This window comes from Naegleria gruberi, assembly GCF_000004985.1.
Source record: "Naegleria gruberi genomic scaffold NAEGRscaffold_47, whole genome shotgun sequence".
Classification (NCBI taxonomy): Eukaryota; Heterolobosea; class Eutetramitea; order Acrasida; family Naegleriidae; genus Naegleria; species Naegleria gruberi.
The window spans coordinates 306,152-326,744 of record NW_003163280.1 but is presented as its reverse complement, the minus strand read 5'-3'; the positions used below and the strand labels follow the sequence as shown (position 1 = coordinate 326,744).

The following is a 20,593-nucleotide window of genomic DNA, read 5'->3' as shown; positions in this document are numbered from 1 at the left end:
ATTTCCAAAATAAAATCACACTCCTCATAATCACGTTCATCATCCTCATCCAAAATAACTTTCCTCTTCTTTGCCTTTGATTTAGATCTTTTTCCACTTGAACTTTGTTTGGTTTGTTCAGATGTTTGAAAGTCGGATGATGTTGAAAGATGAAAAACAAGTGATGGAGAATTAGATGACGGAGAAGATGAAGAATTACTACTAATATTGATGCTAGTAAAAGATGGAGCATCAAACATGTCTAAAGTTCCTTCACAGAGTACAGTTTCATGGTTGTTCATTGTTAGTGTTGTTGATGTATTATGAAATTTGTTTTGAGTTGAATTTGGTATGAACAAACGCATTGTTGTATTTATTCATTTTTTTCAAAATGGTTCAAGTTGGTTGTACGGCAACCATTACAGCAACTTGTCGTTTAATAAGAAAAGAGGCTGAAAAATATTGCAGTGAAGATCCAAAAAAATATCAAGAGAGCAACACTTGATGAAGGATCCAACCAAAGGATCACTTGACTGCAGTTAAGATCGAACAACAATGTCTCCTTAGTTCACATTCTGTTTCGTGTCAAATACTGAATTTTTGGGACAATGAACATAAGGGGTTATAGCTCAGTTGGTAGAGCGTCTGCTTTGCATGCAGAAGGTCTAGGGTTCGATTCCCTATGACTCCACTTTTGCCCTCCCCATCTGTTTTAATTGACTTTTTACTTTGATAATTATTTACTCCTGTCACATTTCACTACAAAAAAAATGCAATCACGCCACCAAAGAACAAATCACTCTACACCAACAACAACAATCATCAAATCATCATCAAATCTATTATTATTATTCATCATCATAACAATAACATTTTTATTATTAATAAATAAATCTAAACAACAACAATCGGAATTAATTAATAATAATGAATTATTAAAAAGTGAATGTTATAAAAATTCGAATCAAATTAATAATTTCTATAAATGTATATCAATTAAAGATTGTTTAATTAATAAAAATGTATATCCAATGAAATGTACAGTTATATCACAATTACCTAAAATATTTAATGAACCATTACCATTTGATTTAAATATATATAATGATATTACAATAAATACTATAAAAGGAGATCCATCTGATTATGAATTAAAAAAATATGAAAATGATAAATTTAATTGCAATTATGATAATGATTGTTTAATTGTTAATAATTTAAATTTTAGATGGGATTGTTGTAATGAACAATATTGTTATTTATTAAATAATTTAAAAAATAATTTTAATAATTTAAATGATTTTACAAGTTTAAATTTAAATTGGTATAATAATAGAAAAAATATTATTTGTAATTATGATATTTATAAATGTAAAAATGATTCCAATAATAATAATTGTAAAAAAGAATATTTAAATTTATATAGTAATATGTATATATATGGTAATTTAAAATTAAAACCTATTTGTATTAAAAATAAATGTAGTATTATGAATATGGATGATAATCAATTATTATTTTATTTTAATCAAAATTTTAATTTAATAATTTTATCAATTTTATTTTTATTTACATTTATAGTAATTATATTATTTATTAGATTTGAATTTAAACAAAAACAAAATGATTTAAATTTTGAACTCAATAATCAACCTATTCAATATTCACCAATTATTACAAAATCAAATTAACAATAAACTATTTTAATTTTCTTTTTTGTAAAAAACAATTTTATCAGAAATGTAATTTATTGTTATAATATCTTTCTCAAATATTTAAAAAAGTATTAAATATTCAAAATTATATTCAGATAGAGCTAATCATTTATCTAAATTAAATCAACAAGAACAATTTAATAATAATAAGAATGTTAATAATAATATTAATAATAATAATAATAATAATGGTAATATAGTGGAAGGTATTACAACAGAAGATAATTTTATTGTAATTGAAAATAATAATCAAAATGTATCTAATAATAATAATACTAATGGAAATAATCAAACTATTTCAACAGTCTTGAATAATTCTGCTATATCCAATTCTACATCCAATTTAAATTCTACATTATCCAATAATACATCCAATTCTACATCCAATAATAATACATCTAATAATAATAATAATAATACAAATCATTCAACACTTTCAAATATTTTATCAAATCATAAAAAAATTAAAAAAAGTGTTAAAGAATTAAATTCAGAATTACATGACTATTTATATCCAAATGAAATTGTAACAAATATAGAAAATCATCAACAGTTAATAATATTTAATGATAAATTTCAATATATTGAAGAAGAAATACCAAAATATTCAAATGAATTTGATATACCTACTAAATATAGACATCGTACATATTGGTTAATTAAAAGATTATCACAAACAATGTTAAATGGAGGACATTTATTTCCAAATTTGTATATAAGTAAGAAAGTTTGGTTTCAACAAGGTGCAAAATTATTTGGTCAATCTCATAAAATTAATTTTTGTCAAAAATTATCAGAAAATATTTCTGATTTTAAAACTGACATGTTAATACATTCTAAAAATGGAAAGGATATTAAATTAATTGATTTTGGAATTGTTATTAATATTCAAGATAAATTATTAAATAACATGTTAATTTTACAAAAAGATTTATCTAAATATATTAATTTAAATATTCAATTACAACAATCAAATCAACCTTTATCAATTCAAGATCCAAATATGTTTAATTTATTTTTAGATGATGAAAATGATGAAAATGATAATTTATCATCTTCTTCATCATCAGCAACAACAACAACAGCAACAACAGGAGCAACAACAATAGCAGGAGTAACAACAGGAAATAATGAAAATGAAAATTATAATATTGATTCATCAATTTCCTTATCAAGTAAAGTATTTGGATTTGGTAAATCAATGTTTAAAACAATATCAAATACTATAAAAGGAAATGCTAAAGAAGAAACATCAGAAAGACCATATGTACCATGGTTAATACAAGTATTTAATAATATTCATTTTATTGATGATTGGATTACAATTTATGAAGATTTATTAAAAGAATTTTCATCAACAAGTAAAATTAGAGAAATTGAAGAATTAAAATTAATTTTAGAAAGATTTGAAAGAATTTCATTAATTTTACATACAACTTTATGTAATTTTGTTTTACAAGATTTACAAATTTTACTTGAAAGATTTATTTTAAAATCAAGAGATTCACTTTCTAAATTATTTGTACAGAAAAATGTTCCAATTTTGTAATATTTTACAATAATATTATAACCAATGCTTAATAAAATAATAAATAGTTTTTTGTAATTGAAATTATTTTCAAATTATTTTCTAAAAAGGCTTTCTAATAAGGATTTGACTGAACAGAATTTACTTGATCGTACAGCTTACCGATCTAAACAGGCTAAATTAAATTTGAGGAATGTTGTTGATCGGATTGAAAACCGACAATAAAAGATTAAATTTAAAAATCATCATTTTAGAATCATTCAGAACAACGAGAGAGATTCACCACATAAAAAATAGAATCACTCCTTCATCAATATTCAATATCATAATAATAATAGATAAAAAAGAAAGATATGGTATTCTTAGGATCAAATAATTACAATCGTATCTATGAATGGACATTATTAATTGTCTTGTTATTGAATCACTTTATAGGTTTGGGTCCGAATGTATATACTAAAGCAAGTTGTGCCTTGTTATTTGTTTATATTGGATATATGAGATTGAATTCAGAGAATGTACTCACTTTTATTGCTTTAATATTTGCAATTATTGGTGATGTTTTATTAGCCCTTCCAAATGGTTTCATGATGGGTGGTTTTTCATTCTTATTATGTCATGTTTTTTATGCTTTGACTTTTCTTACAATTTTTAAATCAAAATTCAAGTCAACCAGAGAACATTATATTAGTTTAATCATTCCAATTGTTGCATCCTTTATTATTTGTTATGGATATGGTTATTTATTTGTTGTTGCAAAAATTCAAGATAGAAGTTATGATGTTCTTGTTTATCCATATTTAGGAGTTATTTCAACAATGACTGCCATTTCAGGTGCAGGTGAAAATTTATTGACAAAGAATTATTTTGTTTTTTTCAAGAATTTATTTTACAAATTAATTTTTAGAGGAGAAGGATTTTCATCTTTAGAACTTGCCTATTTGAGAGTTATTGGAGCTTCTCTATTTTGTTTATCAGATATTTTTGTAGCTCGTCAACAATTTTTAATTCAATCTCCATATAATTCAATGATTGGATTACCAACTTATTTCATTGCTCAAAATATCATTGCTTATTCAATGTAAAGATTACCTCAAAGTTTTTTTACAATTTTTAATTAAATTTACAAAATGAATTTCTTCAAATCTGACTTCTTCAACAATGCACCAACATGTTGTTGAACTTCCTTATCTGTTATGACAACCTTTTGACCACTCATACTTGGAGCATTGAATGAAATTTCTTCCAAAATCTTTTCTACAATGGTAATCAATCGACGAGCACCAATATTTTCAATTGTTGTATTAACTTCAAAGGCAACCTTAGCAATTTCATTAACACCACTAGGAGTGAATTCCAAATCAACACCTTCAGTCTTGAGTAATTCAATATTTTGTCTTAAAATATTTGTTTCAGGTTCAGTCAAAACTCTATTGAAATCCTTTTCAGTCAATCCCTTCAATTCAACACGAATTGGCAATCTACCTTGTAATTCAGCCAACATATCACTTGGTTTAACACTATGGAAAGCACCACATGCAATGAACAAAATGTGATCAGTCTTTACATTACCATATTTTGTACTAACAGTGGTTCCTTCAATAATTGGAAGTAAATCACGTTGAACACCTTCCGATGAAGCATCATGTCTATCCTTATAAGAACTACAAATCTTATCAATTTCATCAATGAAAACAATACCATCTTCTTCAACAGAACGAATAGCTTCCTTGATAACAACATCAGTTTGTAATAATTTGTCAACTTCACTTTCTTCTAATTTTGGAAGACATTCCTTGATTTTCATTCTACGTTTCTTAGTTTTACTTCCACTTCCACCAAACAATGGAGATAATAAATCTTGAATATCAACTTGTGGTGGCATTCTTCCTTGCATATTTCCTGCTCCAGGTAATCCTCTTGGTTTTTCAACTGGAAGTTCAACTTCAATTTCTTTATCATCCAATACTCCACTCCTCAATTGTTTTCTCCACTCATTGAAAAGAGATTCATCACTATTCTTCTTTTTACCAGTCAATGTTTCAATAATCTTATTTTCGGCAAATTCACGAGCTTTAGTTTTATATGCTGCTCTCAATCTATCCTTTGTGTGTTGAATACCAACTTCAACCAAATCACGAATAATACTATCTACATCACTTCCGTGGAATCCAACTTCAGTGTATTTAGTTGCTTCTGTTTTAATAAATGGGGCATTGGCTAATTTACTTAAACGTCTGGCAATTTCAGTCTTACCAACACTATATAGGATTAATAATATTATTAAAATCGGATGTATTATTGTTATTAGAATTTGATATTTCATGTAAATAGTATTGTTATTATTAGTATTATTATGTGTCGAATAATATGTAAAATAGAAAGATTAATAATTATTATTGACAATACAACCATCATATGATTTAAATATTAAAATATATAATAATAACTAGCATTAAAAAACATACCCTGTTGGACCAACCATGAGAATATTCTTAGGAATAATTTCATCCTTGATAGAGGAATCCAATTGTTGTCTTCTCCAACGATTTCTTAAAGCAACAGCTACAGCACGCTTAGCATCAGCTTGTCCGACAATATTCCTATCCAATTGAGAAACAATTTCACTTGGTGTTAATGATGTTTTAGTTCTCAAAATTTCTTCAATTGATTTTTCTTCTTCAGTCTTGGTTTCACTAGTTTCTTCATCTTCAAATTGGGAATTACGAATTTGATTATTTAAGGTAGAAAATAAACGTTGTTGTGAAGATTTTAAAAGTACATTGGTTGCATTTTGATTGGAAGCAATCAAGCGATTCATACGAGTCAATTTGCTTGTGATGAACATTTTTTAAAATGATTGATCAATCAAATAATACACAAGCTAGGCTTTTTTTTTAAATTGAAAATTTTATTTTAAGAATGGATTCCATTCTTATTCAAATAACTCTACAGGCTATGGAGACATAGCCATAAGCCTGATATTATTTATTCAAAATACAAGTGTGTGAGGACTAAGAATCTAAGAGTGAGCAAGCACTATTCTATTATGATTGTAATACATTGAAATATTATGTTATCAAAGACTTGATTCAATTAGGTAAATTACTATCCTAATTGACTTTGAAATTGTAAATGTAAAAAAAAACAAATAATTAACCTTCTTCTAAATGATTCCCACTAACTATTACTTTAACGATTCTAATGAAAATACTCAACCACAACAACAACCAATTTCCAATACCACCACTAACAACACTTATCAATCACTTCCGATAATTACATCAAACAACAGTGACAATTACACTGATGACTACTCTTCAATGATGATGGCAATTGACTCCACAGCAATGAATCATTTACGGAATTCAATAACATTTGCAATTAATTCTAATATGTATTATAATTCACAAGAAGAAACTCAACCTCAACATAATGACATGACAACATTATCATCATCACTGACCAATTTACATCAACAACAACCTCTTCTTCCATTAGTATCACCATCAGTAGTTGGAGTAGGAGGAGGAATGGAATCAAAACAATGTTTTATAAATAATTATTACAATTCATTTGGATATGATTTAATAGTCAATAATAATCCAAGTACTGATGATCCTAGAAGACTAATTTTGGAAAATTTATATCCTGGACTTGTTGGTGAAGTGATTGGAGAGGGTGGATATGGAATTGTCTATCATATTCGTAGCACTTTTCCAAATTCATTAGCTGTTAAAATGATTGAAATTAAGAATGAAGAACATTTACTAACAGAAATTCAAAGAGAATGTTCAAGAAATTTGATACATCCTCATATTTTGAAAATCAACCCAGAAATGAAATATTGTTTCAATTATGCACTTGTAGAAAGTGAATATATGAAAGATGGTTCATTGACGAAATATAAGGGAAAATTAAAACCAGAAATGTGTTGGCAAGTTTTACATCAAATTGCATCTGCACTTGATTATATGCATAAATCATTATTTATTCATAGAGATGTAAAACCAGAGAATATTTTAATTCGTAGTATTGATTTGGAAAATGGAATTATTGATGTTGTCTTGTCAGATTTTGGATTAACTAGATCATTAGAAACACTTAGCTCAAATCCCTTAGGAGCAGGTAGTTTACTGTATATGGCTCCTGAGCAATTTACTTTTCACAGAGAAATTACTCCATCCTCTGATGTTTTCTCATTGGGTGTTACAATGATTAATTTAATTGCATCTACTTGCTTATCTGATTGTAAAATGGGAATGGGACAACAAATGGCATGTGAAAATACTCATCCAGATTCACATTTCAGAAGGAAGATAACATGGACTCTGAATGAGAAAGCATCTCCAGAAATGTTGGATCTAATTATTGGAATGACAAGAAGAAAGTCATCTCAGAGAATATCATGTGCTGAAATTGTGAGTCATTGTGAGAGAGCATTGAAGAGTGGTGTAGCTTATCAATCCAAAACCTTAAATCCCATTTCTAAACTCATTGGATATTCTCTTAAACAATCATTGAATATTTATGATTAGAAAATTATTACATATACGGATGATAATAGTAGTATTAATGAATAATATTGATATATTGATACTAACACTGCTACTCTATTAATTATTATTGTAAATGAACGGAATGATATTATGATAACAATAAGATAATAAGGTTCCGATCATAACCAGATTTGAACCAAATCCAAAAAGAGAGGGAAAACTTTCAGTTATTTTTTAAAAAATTAAGCCAAAATCCTCAACGGTAAAATAGCTCGAAGCCTACAGAGTTTTTTTTAAGGCCTTTTTACATTGTGATTAAATCATGAAGGAACATTTACAAACCTTATTCCTTCTCAAGGAATTATTAAATCAGGGTTTTATATCTTCGGAGGAGTATGATGAACAACGAAGAAATATTGTGAAGGAAGTATTGTTGAATGAAAAGAAGGAGGAAACAGCCGTTGCTCAACATGAATTAATAGAAGAACAATTTACATTATTTAAGAAATTGTTAGAAGAACAGGCAGTAAATTTTAGAAACACCATCATATCCGTACAACAAGACTTTAATCAACTAAGAACTAAGGATTGGAAAAGACTTCAATCTAATATGAATGAACAAATTTCCATCTCGGAAGAAAAACAGAAACTCTTCGTAAATTCATTGATCAGCTCTACAAATCTTATCACTCCATCTTTAAGTAATACTTCATACTCTTCAATAGATACTCAGGATAGAGATTCTGGTTCTCTTCATGTAACAAGTGATTCATTGGATGAAATCAAAGTTGAATTATTATCAAAGTTTGATAACATTGATAAGAGAATACGAGGCTTTATGGAAAATACCAAAGAATATATAGATAAGAGTATCATTCAGGTGAAACAAGACTTTTTAGAACATAAACAGCAACAAAACGAAGCAAAACACGAAATTTTAGAGCTATTGAATAAGAAAATTGATTTATCAGTTGATTCTCTCACATTAAGCAATGAAAAAGCCTTTACAGAAATTGAAGAACACAAAAAGGATTTGGCTAAAGCTCTTGAAACAGCAACAGGAGTTCAAAAAGAATTTAATTCTTCTCTTTCAAATTTGAAGAGAGAATTATTTGATTATATGAATACTACTCTGAGAGAAGAATTAATTAAAACCATGAATAGAGGTGATGAGTTTGTATTGAAAAGTGCCTCAGAAGTAGCTAGACAATATATGGATTTAAAAGTAGAAAAGCTGGAACATGATCTTCAAAAGACAAACGTTCATCTCAAGGACGAAGCTTCAAACCTAAAGGAAGGAGTTCAAGCTACAAAATCCAGTACAGAAAAGATTATACACAACTTGAAACAAGATATGATCGCATCACATAGTAGACTTCAAAATGACGTTCAAGAAAAGGTTAGTGATGTTCAAAAGATTTTAAACGAAAGTGAAATGGAATTAATTTCTGAAATATCAGCCCTTAATGTTAAATTCGATTCTGAAACTTTAACATTGTCTGATAATTTGGAAAATGCTAGGAATGAAATGAAAACAAACCTTTCAAAGCATGAAGTTGAAGTTAATAGAATTTTAACCGTAAATAAGGAAGAATTATTAACAAAGAGTGATAATCTCAAGAAGGAAATGGATACAAAGATACAAACACAGCAGCAACATATTGTAAAATTAGAGCAAGATGTTAATTCAAAGCAAAAATTGAATGATGCACGCTTTGAAAACGTCTCTAAGAAGTTGGTTGAAGCCAACACAAACTTGAATGAAAAGACTAATAAGCTAGAGCAAAGTTTGATGAAGGAAATTAATGCCAACAAAACTTCAGCAGAAGAACAAGTCAGAACAGTTTCTAAGAAACTCGACTCGGACATTTCTTCAGTCAAGTCAGATATTATTAATAGAGAAAAGGATACAAACTCCAAGATTGATAAAAAGTTTATTGATCTTAAGAGTATGATCAATACATCTAAAACTGATTTGGAAACGTCAATGACAAAACAAAAAGAAGAGCTCAAGAAGAACATTACCCAAACAAGTCAAACTCTAGAGAAAACTATTGAAGATAAATCCAATACCTTACAAAATGATTTGGAATCATTTAAGAAGGAATCAAAGGATTTAATCAATAAGAATAAGGAAAATTCTGATGAAGCTATTACCTCTGTAAAGAAGTCACTAAATAATGAGGTTAAAGACTTGAAATCCTCCATTGAATCAGAGACTCAACAAATTAATAAGAAGATTGAAAACAATAGTACAACATCGCAACAACAATATAATGAAAATAGTGAAGGTATCAGAAAGTTGAAGGATTCAGTATCTGATGTAGAAATTGGATTAAAGAACTCTATTTCCGATACAACCTTTAGATTAGAAAGACTCAAGGAGGAGAATTCCTTGCTTAAAGAATCAGCAGAAAAACTTAGAAAAGGATTAGATGATTTCAAGGTTCTTTTGGATGACATGAAAATTCAAACCAACAAGGATCTTGGCGATATTCAACGAGATTTGGAACAATCGACAAGTGATACATCTAAAAAGCAAGAAGATACAATTACAAAGATTAAAAAAGCAGAAGAGGAATTGAATGAAAAGATTGAAGCAATCAAGAAACAAATCACTGAACATGTTAAAAAAACAGACGTATCTAATATGGAAGAATCAATCAACAAGAAAATTTCTTCAGTCGTTTCAACAACAGAAACCTTGCAAGAACAATCCAAGAGCGCACATCATAAGATTGATACAGTTTCAACAGCACTCAAGGAACACTCTCAATCTTCTGATTCTAAAATTGAAAACATTATTGGAATTACAGATTCTCTTAAGCAAGACACGAAATCTGTTATTAATAGATTTGAAAAGCTTATTCAAGATACCAAGTCAGAGATTGATACATCTTTGAAAAAGATTAATGATCTAATGAATTCTCTCAACGACAATCAAAAACAAAAACTCAAAGATGAAATTGAAACTCTAGAGAAGAGCGTTAAACTTGAAATTAAAGAGAAGATTTCAGATATTTATGATAAAATCAGATTAGAATCTGTTAGACCACAACAATTAACATTAACAACTGAAAGGGTTGATGCTTTGAAAAAGGAGTTTGAAAATATTAGAGATAATTCTTTGGAAAAGTTTAGTACTGTGAATGACAAGATTGAAAAATTACTCAAGTTCAAAGAGGAGCAAGCTGAAGCCACCAAGACTGTAGCAACAAAGACAGATTTGGAAACTGTTAAGAATGACTCTAAAGAAAATTCTAAAGGAATAGAAGATGCTAAACAACAAATCAAGAAGATTGAGACTAATTTACAACCAGCTCTTGAATCCATAAAGAAATTAGAAGGTAGTAATACTGAAACCATTTCCAAGATTGAAATTTTGAATAATAAGACTCAAGAAATTGTTAAACAAATTGCAAATAGTTCTGAAATATTAGTAAGAGTTGAGAAAGATAGTTCAGATAAAATAGAAAGAATTAGTGAGAATGTGAATAGTCTACATGAAAATGTCAATGAAACCAAAGCAGAGTTGAACGAAAAGATTGCTTCTAGTTTGGATGTAAATGCTATCGTTGAAGAAAAATTGAAATCTGCCCAAGAACAATTATCAAATACTATTGATGAACATGTAAAGATATCAACACAATCATTGGAGAAATCTGTTACCACTTTAGAAATGGATGTTGCAACTTTGAAAAATGATACTACTACATCTAGAGAAGAATTAAAGGGATTGATAGAAACCAATAATACTTCTACTGAACAACAATTTGATGAAAAGATATTATCACTTAAAAATGACATTGAAAATGTTAAGGATACCATGATGACATCTGTTCAACAAATGAACAGCTCAATATTAGATGTTAGAAACACAGCCAGCGAAATTATAGAGTCTGTGGAAAGCGTTAAACAAACCTTACCTATTGATACAATTTCAAAAATGGAAGTTTCCATTGAAGAAATTAGAAAGGAAGAGCTTTTATTGGAAGACAAGATTAATGGTGTAAAGAACGATGTCGATAATATCAATCAATCTTTAACAACATCAATTCAACAAATGAATCAATCTATTTCTGATGTGAGAAATACAGCAACAGAGATTGTTAACTCTGTCGATTTATTCAAGAATTCAATACCAATCGATACAATTTCAAACATGGAAGTTTCTATGGAAGAAATAAGAAATGAACTTGAAGAAAATGAAAAGGATGACCAAAATACAAAGGAACTCTTGAAGAAATTGAATGAAGATCAACAGGAAATTCATCAAAAATTAACTGAAAGTTCAAACAAGGTTCAGGAATTGAATACAAACTTGAATGATTTGAAAGAATCACATGATTCTGTTAAAAAGTTGGCAGACCAATTTGAAGACAAGATTGCTGAAAGAATCTCTAAACTTGACACTGAAAATTATAACAAGCTCAAAACAAAACTTGATGAAATGGAAACTATTGTTAATGGTACAGTTTCTGATGTTGCTGTAAAGGTAACCAATTTGGAAGGTGAGGTAATCAAAGGAAAAGATGAAGTGGATCAACTCAAGAAATCTCAATCAGACATTCTACGAAAGATTGAAAATGTCGTATCATCTGTTAGTACAATGGAAAATGAGAACATTAATATTAAGGCGAATCAAGAAGAATCCCAAAACCAATTGCAAGAAGTCAGCAAGAAGATGGACAATGTAGTTTCAGAAACATCGCTTGGTGAAAAAGTCCAACAAGTAGTAGCAGAGGAAATCAAAAAGGTTGAAGATCAAATTACATCCACCGAGGAAAAAGTCAAATCCCATGATGAAAGAATTTCTAGTTTAACAACTCAAGTAGAATCCCAAGAAAAATTACTCGAATCACACAAAGAGGAAATCAAATCTGCAAAGGATGGCGTAAAAGCAATCACAAATAGTGAAAATAAGATCAATGAATTACAAAACAGCGTAATCAATATTCAAGAAAAGCAAAACGAACTTTCTAATGAAGTTGTTGATATTAAATCAAAATTACCTTTAGAAAAAATTGGAAAGATTGAAGAATCTTTGGATCAAATACGAAAGGATATACAGGAGAATGAAAAAGATGACAATGAGACAAAGAATGAATTGAAAGATATTCAAAACAAGTTAGACGAAAATATCAAAAAAGTTAATGATATCAACAAGACTGAAATGGATGAAAGTATATCTTCCCTCAAATCATCCATTGAAAATGTTAAAGATACCATGACAACATCCATTCAAAATATGAATGAATCTATTTCAGAAGTTAGAGCTACAGCATCTGATATTGTTAATTCTGTTTTAGATATCAAGAATTCTCTTCCAATAGATAGACTTGCAACAATTGAAGTTTCAATTGAGGATCTAAGAAACGAGCTGGAGGAAAATGAAAAGGATGATCAAAACACTAAGGAAGCGTTGAAGAAGTTAAATGAAAATCAAGAAGAAATTCAAAACAAATTGAATGAAACCTCTAAATCAGTTGAAGAAATGAAAGAAAAGTTTGCCGAGTCAGATAAACTTGTACAAGATTTAAAGAATTCGAGTGAAAATATTTTAACTGTTGATTCCAATATTATTACTGCTTTACAAGAAGATAATACTAAGATCAAGGGTGATATTAAATCACACTTTGATGTTTATGAATTAGATTCCAAGTGTAACAATATGATTCTTGAGGATTTGCAAAAGTTCAAGACAGAAACTTCAGATATTTTGTCTAACCTTAAAGAAAAACGAGATAATGACGCTATGAAGAAGCAAATCGAGGAAAATCAAACAGCCATAACTGGATTGAAGGAAGTTATAGATAAGATAACAATTCAAACACTCTCAGATCTTAAAACACAAGTGGAAAGCTTAATATCTAAAGAAAATCAATCCGTTCAAGATGAAAATCTCAAGAAATATTCTGAAATGGTTCAACAAATTCAAACCCAATTACAAGAATTAGATAAGAAAAAACTGGATATTGAAAGTTTGGAAAAGAGAGAAGTGGAATTGAAAGAAAATATTATATCTACATTTAAACAAAACCAAGAAAATGAAATCAAGGTACAACTCGATAAGGAAATAGCTCCAACTCTTTCTCAAATCAAAGAACAATCTGAAACTCTCTCCAGTTTAAGAAAAACCATTGACGATGAAGTACTTGGAAAGATTTCAAAGAATGTAGAACAAATTACACAAATTGAAGCCAAGATAACAGAAATGGGGTTGAATAATGGAAAGGATGATTTGATAGAATGTATTAAATTATTAGAAGATGAGGTGAAACAAGATGTTCTCCAAAAATTAGAGGAAGAAAAGAAGAATTTGGATAAAGTTTCTAAAGAATTGACAGAAACTATTCAAAATGTTTCCAAACAAGTTGAAGAAATGAAGAATGAACAAGAAAGTTCAGCTAATGATCAATCAGAGATTTCAAAGAATATGTTTGAAAAGATTTCAACATGTTTCTCAAAGATTAATTCAATAGGATTACAATGTGATAGTGTTGCACAAACAACCAAAGATCAAATGTTTTTCATTGTTAATAAGATTCAAGAAATGGAACAATCCAAATTAGAGTTGATCCAAAAGATTGTAAGAGAAAATAATCAAATGTAAAAAACTAAATTAAAAAAATGTACAATAAGATTATTCGGAACACTATTATGTTAATTATTGGCACTCTTTTATTTATTCAACAACTAGAATTTGTTACTACACAAGAAGTATCTTTAATATCTAGGGAATTAACAAAACAAGGATTTCACAGAGAATTAATTAGCACATTTAGAATTAAATTAAATAATTCCGAGAACAGTGCTGTTGGTAAATTGATGAATATTTCCTATGTGGAAAAATTATCAAAGGATATTTATATTGATATTTATGAAATTAATAATATGAAAGAAATTCTCTTACCCAAACATCAATATTATATCAATGTTGAGGCACCATCATATTCTAGTACTGAACATAATGTCACATTGTCAAAGATTGTAAAACAAAGTGGAAATGAATTCACTGTTACTTTTAAATATCCAATACATTTTAGATATCAATTTCCAAGCTCAACTGAATCTTTCACAACTGTGCAAATTAATATCCCAACAATTTTCTATATTGATGGAAAGGAATTTAATATTATCAATTCAGAAAATACTCAAATAATATCAGTAGATATACCAGTTGGAAACTTACAAGATTTTGAAATTGTTAAATTAGTAACACTTTCTATTACAGTATTTACATGTATTATTATTTGTTACTATTCATTATTCAACAAGTAGGAAATTAAATATTTAATTTATTTAGTGTTTGGTCTTAAAGCCTCAGTTGGATTTCCCATCGTTGAAGCCATTCCACTATTGTTCAACCAAGCTTGCTTTTCAAATGTTGGAATTGAATAAAATTTGATAATGGAAACATAAATTATCAATAAAACAGCTATGGAAACGTAAACAAAAGCATCTCTCTTTGCAATTCTATAATCCAAAAGTTCAATATAATACTCTGAGGTACTTTGTTTCTGATAGAGTAATCGTCTTGTACTCAAATCAGAATCAGCACCTTGTTCACCATCACCCAATAAAAGATATTCATATTGTTTAATGTGAATTTGTGAATGTCTACAAGTCATTGATACATCACCACCAATTGGGCATTCAGTTAATGAGGATAAATCAGTAGCAGTAGTATCAATATTTTCTTCTTGAGGAGAATCAATTATTGATTGATTGAGAAGATGTAATCGTTTAGTATCTTTTCTACTAACAATTGTTCCATTCACACTATTCACAACATCACTTCCATCAAATATTATATTGTTGTAATCTACTGAGACATCACTTCTTTGTGAAACAGCCTGTACTTTATAATTTACAACAGAATTCTTATCAAAATAGCAAGTAATTGGATTAGAATCTGAGAATATTTTAAGTTTTGAATTTGTGCCTGAATTGACTTCATCAGATACAAAAACTTGAATTCCATTTGAAGTATACGTAAATAAAGTACCATCTTTAGTTCTACATGAAATTGATAGAGTATTATTATTTGTAAGACTAATCTGATTAACAAATATATCTATTGGATCTATTGTATGAATATTTACATTAGAATTTGAATCAATATTATCTAATGTAATTGAATTTGATGCTAAAATTCCAGCTCCACGTCCAAAATGATCTATAAGTGAAAATAAATGATTAATTTTCAAATTTTCCACATTAGATACTTTCTTAATAAAGCAAGATCCATATAACATTTCCAAATTAAATTTTTTTACATTATCAATGCCATCTTTATCAATATATAATGATCCAAATGATGATTTTACAAAACATTCATTTAAATTTTTCAAATTTCTAAATATAATATTTCCAATATCAGTTTCAACTTTAATTGAATTATTTTCTTTAGGTAAATAAACTTTCATTGTTGTAAATTTAGTTCTACTTTCAATAAATTTAGAAACTTCATTAGGAAGAAATACATTATCAATAGTTTGATTAAATAATTTATGTCTATAGAAAAGAGAAGGAACTGGTGCTTGATGAACATTAATTCTCAATGTATTTGTTAAATCTCTAAATAAATGTTCAATTTTATAATCGGAGAAGAAGCCTTGTGGTGTATTATTTAAATCATACCATGAATATGGATTACAATTATGTGTATATATTTCAATTTTAATAGAATCACTATCATCATCTTGATAATTACAAATTTCTACATTCATATTACGTGTATTAATTTCTAAATTTAAAGATTTTGATTCCAATAATTTAAATTCCTTTTGATAGACTAGATGAGTTTTATCATTAAATTCTAATGATTCATAAATTGGATAGGAAATTGTTCTTTGAAGAAGTTTAATAGGTTCTTTAGCCTTTTCTTCATTAATTATTTCCACAGTATTATTGCTATTATTATTAGTATTTTGTTTAATAATGGATCGATGAAAAGAAGAAGAATAATTTGATGATAAAGAAATATTATTTGTTTTCCTCCGAAGTAGTGAAGGTGATGCTCGTAATTTGGAGATTAATCTCCGACTAGATTGTTGCATTTTTTAAATATTGGTTTATTGACAATTTATTTAGAGCATTAAATATTTGGCTTCTAATTTCTTCCTCAATTCCTGAGAATCAGCATGTTCAGGATAAATATCTTTCAGAATCTTCAATACAAGTTCGTGAGCTTGTTGGTGATTGCCTCTCTTGAATGATAATAAGGCATTGTTGAATATTTGTTCGTGTTGACTTGGTCCAAGAGCCATTGATTGAGCAAAGTAATTCTTACTTTCTTCTGTATTGCCCATTCTCAATTCTAAAACACCCAAATTGTTAAAGCTTTCTGCATGTTCATTGTCAATACTTGTGGCAATCTTGAAACACTGATATGCAAGACCAACATCACCAATACCAATGGCAACTTGACCAATATTGTACCACACTTCTGCTTCATTATTATCTTCAGCTAATTGGAGAGCTCTATCAAAACATGAGAATACCATATCATATTGAGAAGCGTAGAAACAACAAAGTCCCAAATTGTTCCACAATTCTGAATTATTAACACCCATTTGAATCAATCTTCTGTACAGTCTGATAGCTACTTCAGGTTGATCTTCATAGAAATAGTTACCTGCCAAACAAGCAATACTTTCAACGTTACTACTGTTAAGATGCAGCACTTTTTCATAATATTGAATGGCCTTGTCCAGATCGTTCATACTATCATAAACTCTTGCAATACCTAGTATCAAATGTGTATCATTTGGGAATTTCAAACATGCTGACTCGTATTCTTCTAAAGCCTTATTAGGCTGATCCAATCGTAGGAAAACTTTGCCTAATTCCAAGCATGTTGCAATCATGTGCTGGCTCTTGATTGCAGATCTATATTGTTTTTCAGCTTCTCTCAATAAACCCAATTGGTAGTAACATTTTCCGAGACGAGCCTTCCACCACCAATCCTTAAATTCAGCCTCAATTGTAGCATAAGAAGCCAATTCTAATGCTTTTTTTACATCATGTTCCACAACTATAAAATAGTCATACAATGCTTTAGCAAGAGGAGGAATAGCAGCATACTTTTTCAAATCAATATGTTCTGTTGAAATTGCATATTCTTGATCAAGTCCAGATATTTTCATTGAGGCAGTACCCAAACGAACAAATCTACCTGTTGTAGTAACTGGTCTTGTTGTTCCAGGTCTTGCACCTTTAAATATATTTTCAATACTTGAAGTTCCACCTCTACTTTGTGTTCCTGTCCCACCTCTACTTGCAGTGTTTCTTCCGCTATTGGTACCAGGTCTTGAAAAACCAGTGATTGGTCTTCCATCCTTAGTTTGAGGTCTGACACTCGGATTGGCACTTCTTTTGCCTGATGAATTAGTGTGTGGTCTTTTAAGAGAAGTTCCAGGACGAGGAGCTGTTGTTACCGATGTTTCATCAAGTAAAATATCAGCAATACCTTCATCTTCCATTTCTGTATCATCAATCCACATTTTAGCAGTCAACGCCCTACATTTTATATACCACATGGACATATCCTTATAATTTTTGGATAATAACTGATTACAAGCATCCACAGACTCTGTAAATTTTCTTCTTCTATATTTAATAAGAGCTCTAAGGGCTGGATCCAAGGCTGAGTTTGAAGAAGGACCACCAAATGATTGTTGTCTATCTTCCATCATCCTCTCATCAAACGCTGGCTCCGACTGTTCAAATGAAGAGAAACGATTCACTCTTTCCCCATCATCAAAAGGATCATTACTGTACATTTTTTTTTAAAATTGAAAAACAAAAATGGCGCCAAAACAACATTCGTAAATTTGTATTTTTCGAACAAGAATCAATCAACATTATTCGATTACAAAATCGAGATGTTTGTTGCTAATCGGTGAAACTAAAAAATGCCACCACACAAAAAAGTGGCCAGTAAGAGAAAGATTACGGAAGCAGATTCTGCTTGTGAAGTAGAAGTAAAAAAGGTGAAACAATCATCAAGTACTGATGAAGAAATTAAAGAGAAGAATAGTGATCAAGTTTTGATTGAGTGTGAGACATCATCGGATGATTTTGTTCAATGGATGGCACAGACAGTCAAGAAATTAAAGGATGAAGACTCTCTCCGAAGGCTCTTTTCTGATGAAACTAATTTGAAACAAAAAGAATTGTCAATTAATATTGTTAAACATTTGAAACAAGTGACTGATGAGTTTTTGGTTTCTGTAATGCAAGCAGACATGTTCATGACGTCCAATTCTATTCGAACAATTAATCCCTCTCAGGATAGTTACTTTCTTTTTAAACTTGATATTCCAGAAATATGGGCTATCATATTTTCATACCTTCCAGTTAAGGAATTTGTTCAAATTAATAGAGTTTGCAAATTGTGGAAACAAGCGAGTGAATTGCCACAAGCACTTGTTCATTATGAATATCCAATTGATGTTAAAAGTGAAATGATTTTTTTTGAAAAGTACATTACATTTAGAATTGATGCAATCAAAACTTATACCAGAATTCCAGGTATTGAAAATATGGTAAACAAGCATAACATTAAGGCAAAGGCCATACCCCTTGATCACTCAAAAAATGCTGCCCCAGAAAAGGATGACATTTCGGCTTACTGTACGATATTCGAGAGAACAGATACTGTTTTTGACAAGTTAAAATCATTGAGCTGTCATTCAAGTCCTTTCATACTCAATGTATTCTCCAAGGCATCAAGTGCTTTGAAGCAGTTTCCAACCCTTACACATCTTTGTATAACATCCCATCACAAAAAAACCAAAGAGATTACAATATCCCACCCAACTATCACAAGCTTACATATAAGTGACTTTTCCAATATAGTGATTCAGTGCCCAACTTTGGAGAAATGTACTGTTTTTAGATCAGAAAATTTAAGCATTGATTCTAAACAACTTTCAAGTTTAGGTCTAAATGATATTGCTGTACTGAATGTAAAGGAACCTACTATGGCTTGGGATTTAATAGATTTAGAGCATGTTACAGTAATTGTAAAATTAGATTGCCCATTTGTAAAGAGGGCCTATGTTAATCATGACTCAATGATCAAATATGTACCAAACTTGGTTTCTATGATTGTGAATGGAGAATCAATTGGTTATGACTGCCTTAAGAAATTGCCTTCAACAAATCAATGCTTGAAAGAAATCACATGCAAAAACTTTAAAAAGAATGAAGGTCTTCCAGATAAGAAAATTCTTGATCAGGTTTTGAAAGTTGTTGAATACGTAACATTAGAAGATTGTAGTCCAGATTTCGTCGCCACCATCTTGAATTCACTTTCTGAGTGTGTTAGAGGAATAACTTTTACAAAAATTAACTTATCAAAAACATTATTAGATATTTTAGATCCTTCAACATTTCCAAATCTTCACATTTTAAAAATTAACAATTTTACAAAAACATCCCTAAAGTCAGCTCAGGTTGAGAAAATGTTAAAGCGAATGAAATCTATTAACAATTTGGCCTTACAGGCTGCTAAAAACACTTCCATTGAAATGAATATTCCAGATCATGTAGAAGAATTGGAACTTCGTTCAGTTCAATTAGTTGGAATTATTGATTCCAAGAAATTATTTATGATCGATGTTCCTAATTCTGGTGTATTCAGTAATGTGGAATATTTATGTTTAAAAACATTCTTTTGGAGGTCTAATGATTTAAATCTACCTTCTCTTAAGAAACTAATGCCCTCTCTGAAATATTTAGAAACTTATTCAAATTGTGAGGATAGTGAAAATACTATTGAGTTTATTAGAAAAGAAAAACCTAAAAAGTAAATTAAACTTGATCTTCTTCGTCATTAAGTTGTACTTGTTCTTGTTGTGGAA

At 29.0% G+C, this 20,593-nt stretch overlaps 6 protein-coding genes and 1 non-coding gene across 7 annotated transcripts; 4 read left to right on the top strand and 3 right to left on the bottom strand.

Moving 5' to 3' along the window:
- Positions 1–597: 597 nt before the first annotated feature.
- Positions 598–670, top strand: NAEGRDRAFT_t526. Its single transcript has one exon. It is a non-coding gene; the product is annotated as a tRNA-Ala (tRNA).
- A 1,703-nt stretch (positions 671–2,373) lies between these two features.
- On the top strand, positions 2,374–3,243 carry NAEGRDRAFT_71606 (uncharacterized protein; the record flags this gene model as incomplete). Its single annotated transcript, XM_002673384.1, has 1 exon — positions 2,374–3,243. One exon carries the CDS (start codon positions 2,374–2,376, stop codon positions 3,241–3,243), a length of 870 nt encoding a protein of 289 aa, XP_002673430.1.
- Positions 3,244–4,305: 1,062 nt separating this feature from the next.
- Positions 4,306–6,088, bottom strand: NAEGRDRAFT_59023 (ATP-dependent protease). The gene is made up of 2 exons (XM_002673310.1): positions 5,691–6,088; positions 4,306–5,483 (listed from the first exon to the last, which is right to left on the bottom strand). Exons 1-2 carry the CDS (start codon positions 6,068–6,070, stop codon positions 4,346–4,348), a joined length of 1,518 nt encoding a protein of 505 aa, XP_002673356.1. The 5' UTR covers positions 6,071–6,088; the 3' UTR covers positions 4,306–4,345.
- Positions 6,089–6,392: 304 nt separating this feature from the next.
- NAEGRDRAFT_71604 (uncharacterized protein) lies at positions 6,393–7,760 on the top strand (the record flags this gene model as incomplete). Its single annotated transcript, XM_002673383.1, has 1 exon — positions 6,393–7,760. The coding sequence occupies one exon, from the start codon at positions 6,393–6,395 to the stop codon at positions 7,758–7,760; it is 1,368 nt and encodes a 455-aa protein (XP_002673429.1).
- Positions 7,761–15,019: 7,259 nt separating this feature from the next.
- On the bottom strand, positions 15,020–16,453 carry NAEGRDRAFT_71602 (uncharacterized protein; the record flags this gene model as incomplete). The annotated part of the gene is made up of 1 exon (XM_002673309.1): positions 15,020–16,453. The coding sequence occupies one exon, from the start codon at positions 16,451–16,453 to the stop codon at positions 15,020–15,022; it is 1,434 nt and encodes a 477-aa protein (XP_002673355.1).
- Positions 16,454–16,813: 360 nt separating this feature from the next.
- NAEGRDRAFT_80979 (uncharacterized protein) lies at positions 16,814–18,508 on the bottom strand (the record flags this gene model as incomplete). Its single annotated transcript, XM_002673308.1, has 1 exon — positions 16,814–18,508. One exon carries the CDS (start codon positions 18,506–18,508, stop codon positions 16,814–16,816), a length of 1,695 nt encoding a protein of 564 aa, XP_002673354.1.
- Positions 18,509–18,640: 132 nt separating this feature from the next.
- Positions 18,641–20,542, top strand: NAEGRDRAFT_71600 (uncharacterized protein; the record flags this gene model as incomplete). The annotated part of the gene is made up of 1 exon (XM_002673382.1): positions 18,641–20,542. One exon carries the CDS (start codon positions 18,641–18,643, stop codon positions 20,540–20,542), a length of 1,902 nt encoding a protein of 633 aa, XP_002673428.1.
- Between the last annotated feature and the right edge of the window lie 51 nt (positions 20,543–20,593).

What these genes read in the sequence shown, in the direction of transcription:
- NAEGRDRAFT_59023 (XM_002673310.1), bottom strand. Translation starts at nt 6,070, where the DNA reads ATGTTCATCACAAGCAAATTGACTCGTATGAATCGCTTGATTGCTTCC. An exon ending in CTCATGGTTGGTCCAACAGG is followed by an intron (nt 5,484 to 5,690) that starts GTATGTTTTTTA and finishes AATCCTATATAG; the next exon opens with TGTTGGTAAGACTGAAATTG.